This window comes from Humulus lupulus, chromosome 2 (assembly GCF_963169125.1).
Source record: "Humulus lupulus chromosome 2, drHumLupu1.1, whole genome shotgun sequence".
NCBI lineage: Eukaryota > Viridiplantae > Streptophyta > Magnoliopsida > Rosales > Cannabaceae > Humulus > Humulus lupulus.
Window position 1 is genome coordinate 44,998,419 of NC_084794.1, and position 7,875 is coordinate 45,006,293.

Below are 7,875 nucleotides of genomic sequence, written 5' to 3' on the forward strand. Positions count from 1 at the left end.
TAAAACTTTTCTTCATTGAAAAACCATTACACTAAAATTTAACATGATTACATAAAATATTCTCAGAGATGTCAACTAAGGATAAGTCCCCATAAATATTAGCATTACAAGCCAATATAGCAAACTCATGAGTACAACCATTTAGTGTATCTCCCAACCATGCCCAATTCCTAAAACTTGACAAGATCAATGAAATAACCTTAAGCACAACATTTATCAAATCATAAATATACCACAACCCCAAATTTCTAATACTATACAATAGAAGTTAAGGAATACCATGTCAATAATCAAGTAAGTTTTGAGAGAGTACTGCTTGATCAACAACCATATGACCCTGCAATTGTATATGAGCAAACATAACTACATATTAAAGTTTACATTATAAGGCATATCTGACATTAAAGGCTATGCTTCATCATTATCATTGAGACATTAGAAACCAAATAAATAATGGCAAAGAACCAATATCATCATTATCAAAGATTCAAAGTTAAGTTTGTGATGAGTGCACATTTGTACACTCATTCGCGATCATTAATAATATGAACTATCGTGTTTTTCTTAAGGTTTTTGTATAAATTTGACGTGTTCTCTATAATGCGCAGTGTCAAGCTTAAAATGGTGAATTTTATAGTGAATTTGGAGTACATTGTACATAATTAAGCAAAGTGCTGAAACCATGAAGTAATCAGGTCAAGAAACACGAAAAATCAAGAAAAGTTGACTCCGTGTATGAGGCGAAATGGCACCATTCGTGGAATTAAAAGTGATTCGCGTGCGAATGACAGGACTTCGGGAATAATAAGTATGGCGCAATTGCACTGCATGCTAGGCGACATAGCGCCATGCATCTGCAGACTTTAATTAACTTATTTTTTAAACGCGATGAGGAGGAGAAAAAGAGGAGTTTTTTCGGTTTTGGGAAGATTAGACCTGGAGATAGACTTTTTGAGAGGAGAACAGAGGCTAGACTTCATCAACATCATTATCATTCAATCTAGTTTCATTATCTTCATCTTTTTATCTAGTTTTTAATTAGGGTTTATACATTTTTAGACCGTGTGTTTTGCCTCATTACCTGTTTGGACCCTGTGTTTTGACAAATTATTTTTTGGACCCTGTGTTTTGTAAAATGGTTCAAATAGGCCCCTAAACCTGATTTTGATGAACAAAAAATTAAATATAACAACACAGTTCTTAGGCAGAATGGTTGTATTTTTGTTCTGAGTTGTTAGTTTGATTAATTATTTGTGATTTTAGTTCAAAAAACTTTTATCAAAATCGGGTTTATGGGTCTATTTGAATTATTTTAGAAAACACAGGGTCCAAAAAATAATTTGTCAAAACACAGGATCCAAACATGTAATGAGAAAAAATGCAAGGTCTAAAAAGGCATAAACCCTTTTAATTATGAACAACTACATTGCTATTATATTTGTGTTTGTAATGAAGAACTAAACTTATTTTGTGCTAAAGTAATTGATGGATCTATTTTGATTTTGGATTAATGTTTATTTTATTAATAATATGAAATTCTTCTTATTTGTTCATATCTTCTTGCTTTCATTTGTATCATATTAATGTTTGGCCACCATTATTGTGAATTGAAATCTAGGGTTTATGCTTGAGAGAGATAGCCTTAGATTGGACTTAGGGAGATATGACACAGGGTGATTGTGAGATCGATAGATTCCTTGAATTCTATGAATTTCCTTAAAAAAATCAATTATTTAATGACTTCTTTATTGATTAATAGCGAATAGAGATATCATATTGATTAATTGAGATTAATTGCATGTATGCTTGAGAAAGATAGATGCATTACATTAGGGTTCTTGAGATTACAAATAAGGAGATTTAATTAAAATAATATAGAAACTGTGATTCATGATTTAAGATAGTGAAATCGTTACTTTAGTACATTCTTTTATTATAAAGTCAATTTCTAAGATTATTTTTTTCGTTTATTCATTTACATTTCTCGTTTCAATTACTTTTCGAATTATCTAATTAACTTCGTAGACTTTGAAAGTATAGTAATTGGTGGAATTACCCATTTATTCCCTGTGAGTTCGACATCCTTTGAAGAAAAAACTATATTACAATACATTGTATGCTTGCAGTAGAAAAATCAGTATCAAGTTTTTGGTGTCGTTGTCGGGGAATAAAGAAATTAATTTTGCTAATATTGTTGCTATAAGTCTTGAATTTAAATTAGATTTTCTTTATTTCAGCAACTAATGTTACTGTTTGTGCTTGGTTTTACAGTATATGCGAAGGAGTATAAGTTCTACCCCTATCAAGCCTTTGAATCTTGAAATCGAACGCACACTCCGTTTATTGAAAGCCAAGAAGAAAACTGAAGAACCTAGTATGGCCAATAACGGGATGGATAATACTAATAACAACAACAATCGGAACAATGAAGTTCCACCTGCAGCTCCAGCAGTTCTGGTTATTCCAGTACAACGGATAGTTCGAGATTTTTGTATGCCCATTGTTAATGAAAACTACACTGGAATCGTCAATCCTACCATTGTGGCCAACAATTTCGAACTCAAACTAGCATTAATCAATATGGTGCAGCAAAATCAGTTCAGGGGTCTAGCTACTGAGGACCCCAACATTCACTTGGCCATTTTTATGGAGGTATGTGCCACTGTTAAAATGAATGGTGTTACTGATGATGCCATCCGATTGCATCTATTCCCTTTCTCCTTGAGGGATAGAGCAAGGATTCAGCTACAATCTTTACTGTAACGCCCTACTACCCAGGGACCGTTACGGTGTGCCTTTTAAACAGTGTTAAACTCACTAATCGAGTCATTTGGCCATAATCGTGTAATGAAGTATGATTAACGGTTTAGGGTTAAATTTTTTTGTTAAGATACAACATTTCACTAGAACGTTTACTGTATACATTGGGATCCCAAAAATACAATTTAAAGGTTAATTACAACAAAAGATTTACAACCAGTCGACCTAAGCGGCAAAATAGGGTTTAACCCTAGTTCCTCCTTAAACCCTCACCAGTGGCGGTCGAGCAGCCGCATATGTACACATCGTCACCTAAGCTCTCCAACTCAAGGATGGTCCATCTTTCTTTTGCCTTTACCTGCACCACATGGCACCCGTGAGCCGAAGCTCAGCAAGAGAACTCAATATGTTCATGAACAAGTAATAACATGTTACTAAGTAATAATAGGCGTGCCTAGCAGTAATAATCCTACTCATGCATGCAAGCAGGTACAAATAAATGTTTGTGAAGTCCTGCGCTCTGAGTAGATGACTAATAAGTCTCTTGCTCTGAGGTAGATGACTAATAAGTCTCTCTAAGGTAGACGACTAATAAGTCGCTCTCTGAATAGACGACTAATAAGTCATACTCTTTTTAGATGACTGATAAGTCTATCTCTGTGTAGATGACTGATAAGTCTATCTCTGTATGGATAACTAATAAGTCTCTCTGTATAGATGACTAATAAGTCTCTCTGTATAGATGACTAATAAGTCTACGCTTATGTAGATGACTGATAAGTCTAACTCTGTGTAGATAATTGATAAGTCTATTTCTGTGTAGATGATTAATAAGTCTATCTCTGAGGTCTCATACCCTCCTAGTCATGTGATGTGTAGGTCACCTTAGCCTTTTTGCTCTGGCTCTAAATAACTAGTCTTTAGACTAGACAAGCGCTTTTAGTTTTCATCAAACTTAAGGTCGGTCAAGCATTTCATGCTTATGATGATAATGCTTATGTCGATTAGATCTAATCTTTTCGGCTTGCGTTAAACACGGTAATACCGTTCTTGACTCATAAGCAAAACCATACGACCAGTGCTCAGTACTATTGTCGAACTTGACTAATAAGCCACAGCTTCACAATTAATACTAACATCATTGCCGATTATGACTAATAAGTCAGTACCATTCACAGATAAGAAAATTGCCAAGCATTTGATATGCATTCTAGATATACAAATAGAACACTCAACATGCTACATCAAAACCATGCATGTCACATACTAGGTGCAGTTTTCTTACCTCTAGTTCGAGCGAGAAATAATAAATGAACGACCCTTGAGAACGTTCGAACCTTTGATCCCTTAACGATCACCTAGTCATAACCAAATATGGAGTCCAATTAATGAAATCAACAATAAAAGGTTCTTGACCTAAGCCTCACTCCTGGGACCTCGAATCGTACTCAAACGGTTAGTAGATTCGATCTCGAGCCTTAGGAATTGAAACCTTGAGCCAAAAACCCTCAAAAGTGCCCAAAAGAGGACCCTGGAAAATAGGGTAGCGCTGCCCCCCTAGTGCCTAGGCGCTACAAGCAGGGATGTATTGCCCTGGCTAGCGTTGTAGCTCCCTCCCTTGGGCGCTATAGCGCTAGGACCAGGCTGATTAGCCCTGGTTTTTCCTCCTTCGATTTCTCCACTTTTCAACCTTCAAAACTTGATTCCAAACTCCATCCAAACTCACAAAAGTCCTAGGCATCAAAACCTAATCAATCTTTGCTAAAAACTTCCATCAATTCTCAATTATCAACTCAAAAATCCCAACTAAAAATCAATGAAAAATAGAGCAAGAACCAGAGTTTTCATGGCCAAAATCTTACCTCAAGCTCAATATGGAACCCTCTTCAATGGTAGAACACAACCCTAGACCCTCATGGCTTGGTTCCCTGGCTTGAATCCTCAAAAGGAGCTTCAAAATTCCAAAGGAAAAAGAGGAAGAAAAGTTATCAGGAGAAGAAGAAGGAGAAACTCTATTTTTCTTAAGCTTTCTACAGCCTTCTAACTCAGCATATATCCCCAAGGTCAAATGACCAAAATGCCCCCAAGCCTATTTAATTCCTTAACAGCCTCTAAGGGCAAAATCGGCCATTCTTCTCTAATCCCGTTAATCTTAATTAACGTCCTCCAATTCTCGTTATTCCCAATATTCTAAAATGCTAATAAATCATATCCCATTACCCTTTAATTCCTGGCAATGTACTAATCCTCAAATTGCCCCGAGACTCACCCCGAGCCCCGAAATTAACCCCGTTATGACCAAACCACTAACTTGCCTTCAAAGATCGTCTCATGTCGAATGGCTCGAAAAAATCCACATTATAATGTGGTCTTATTCATAATTCACCAACATGCATGAAAATATACAAATCTGCCCTCAACGGGCCAAATTACCAAAATGCCCTTATAATGAAAAGTGGACCCATATGCATGCATTTACCATCATATAATAATATAATTCACATAATCATGCATATAATCATTTAATAATATAATACATCAATTATGGCCCTCCCGGCCTCCTAATTAAGGTCCTAAACCTTATTAGGAAATTTGGGTCATTACATTTACAGCCCGGATCGATCACAACATGGGATGAAATGGCTAAGAAGTTTTAGATAAAAAGTTTCCCTCCATCAAAGTTCGCTCAACTACATAGTGAAATTAGGCAATTCTGACAGCAAGATCAAGAGCCCTTTTATGCAGCTTGGGAAAGGTTCAAAGACTTATTACACCGCTGCCCACAACATGGATACCAGAACTAGATGCAAGTACAACTCATTTATAATGGATTGAATGGTTTAACTAGGACTATTATTGATGCAGCGGCTGGGGGTGCATTATTGGCCAAGACTGCAGATGAGGCCCTTGCCTTAATGGAAGAAATGGATACAAACAGTTATCAGTGGCCAGTGAGAGATCGAGTGCTAAGAAGGTAGCAAGGTTGTATGAAGTCGACCAGATTACATCAATGAATGCTCAGATTGCTACTTTACAAAATCAAGTGGTTGCCCTATCAGCACAAGGTACTCCATCGGTCATGGAAAGTGTGGCAGTAGCTTCTTTATCGAAGGAGTATGATCATCAGTTAGAGCAGGCTCAATAAATGGCCAACCATCCCTTCAATAACAACTACAAAAGCAACAATGTACCTAATTACTATCATCTAGGATTGCATAACCATGAGAATTTCTCTTATGCCAATGCTAGAAATGTTATGCAACCACCTCTGGGGTTTAATACACAACAACAACAAGAGAAAAATCAATCATTGAAAGATATCTTGGGCACATTTATCATGGAGTCTAATAAGAGGTTCAGTAAAAATGAGGCAAGACTCGATAACATAAAGACCCATATGACTAACATGGGTGCTTCAATGAAGAAAATTGAGGCTCAAGTGGGCCAATTAGCCAATGCTGTCAATTCTATTCATAAGGGAGATTTTCCAAGTGACACTGTAATAAACCCGAAGGAGCAATGCAAAGCCATTTCACTAAGGAGTGGCAAGACTATTGAAAGGGGTAAAGAAGGTGCAGAAAATAATGTTTCTAGTGAAAAGAAAGACAAGCTAATTGAGCGAGAGGTTGATAGGGAAGAACAAGCAGTTAAGGAGAATTTGAATGAGAAGACAATGAAGAAAGACTTGCCTCCACCATATCAACCACCACTACCTTACCCTCAGCGATTCAAGAAAAAGAAGATTGATGATCAGTTTGCAAAGCTTTTAGAGATCTTCAAGAAGATTCACATAAATATTCTGTTTGCAGATGCTCTCGAACAAATGCCAAATTATGTGAAATTCATAAAAGAAGTAATGTCAAAGAAGAAAAGACTATAAGATTTTGAAACTATGAAATTGACAAAAGAATGTAGTGCAATCCTTCAAAGAAAATTACCCCAGAAAGTGAAAGATCCGGGTAGCTTCACCATCCCTTGCATCATTGGTGGTTCTTCATTTGACAAAGATCTTTGTGACCTTGGAGCTAGTATCAACCTTATGCCTCTCTCGGTGTTCAAGAAGTTGGGGTTAGGAGAAGTAAAGCCCACAACCATTACTCTTCAGTTAGCAGACCACTCACTCACCTACCCAAGAGGAATAATTGAAGATGTATTGGTAAAGGTAGACAAATTTATACTTCCACCGGATTTCGTGGTTTTGGATATGGAAGAGGACCAAGAAATTTTGATTATACTTGGTCGCCCTTTCTTGGTGACCAGACGGGCACTTATCGATGTTTAAGGAGGTTAGCTTATGCTCAGAATCAATAATGAAGAAGTGAAGTTCAACATATACAAAGCATTGAAGCTTCCAGATAACATAAGTACTTGTCACGGAGTTGAAGCAATTGATGTGTTAGTGGAAGAAACAATGAGGAAAGAGTTGAGTTTGGACCTCCTTGATTACAGTCTCATTACTAATGCCACGAGATCTGAACATGATGTGGAGAGATGGAATTGTGAAGAAAATGAAGTTTTTGAATGCGTGAACGCTCTTGATGCGAGTCCAAGCCTTAGTGGGATTGTACCGAAGGAGTCTCTTCTACAAGCTGAAAGTTGGGAGACAGAAAGTGTAAGTAAGAAGGACCTCAAACCACTTCCTGATCATTTGCGGTATGAATTCTTTGGAAGCAATTGCTCAAAATTGGTCATTATCTCTACAAAACTCACAGAGTCAAAAAAATAGAAGTTATTAACAGTTTTGAGAGAACATGAATCGGCGATTGGATAGACCATAGCAGACTTAAAAGGAATCAGCCCCTCTATTTGTATGCATAAAATCATATTTGAAGAAAATTATAAGCCATCCATCGAGCACCAAAGGAGGCTAAATCCAACCATGAAGGAAGTGGTACATGCAGAAGTTCTTAAACTTTTAGAGGCTGGGATCATGTATGCTATCTCTGACAGTAATTGGGTGAACCCAGTGCAAGTTGTACCGAAGAAAGGACGAATAATAGTTATCAAGAATGAATTTAACGAATTGATTCCTACAAGAACAGAAACAGGGTGGAGAGTGTGCATTGATTACAAAAAACTGAACAAAGCCATAAGGAAGGACCATTTCCACTACCA

General features: G+C 36.8%; 1 protein-coding gene and 1 non-coding gene across 2 annotated transcripts; one reads left to right on the plus strand and one right to left on the minus strand.

The window, feature by feature from the left end:
• Nucleotides 1–5,447: 5,447 nt before the first annotated feature.
• Nucleotides 5,448–5,554, minus strand: LOC133820192 (small nucleolar RNA R71). Its single transcript, XR_009886621.1, has one exon. It is a non-coding gene; the product is annotated as a small nucleolar RNA R71 (small nucleolar RNA).
• A 1,098-nt stretch (nucleotides 5,555–6,652) lies between these two features.
• LOC133814198 (uncharacterized) lies at nucleotides 6,653–7,042 on the plus strand. The gene has a single exon (XM_062247191.1). The coding sequence runs from the start codon at nucleotides 6,653–6,655 to the stop codon at nucleotides 7,040–7,042; it is 390 nt and encodes a 129-aa protein (XP_062103175.1).
• The last annotated feature ends 833 nt before the right edge of the window (nucleotides 7,043–7,875 follow it).

Bases quoted from the DNA above. Each gene is read 5' to 3' on its own strand.
- LOC133814198 (XM_062247191.1), top strand. From the start codon at position 6,653: ATGAAATTGACAAAAGAATGTAGTGCAATCCTTCAAAGAAAATTACCC.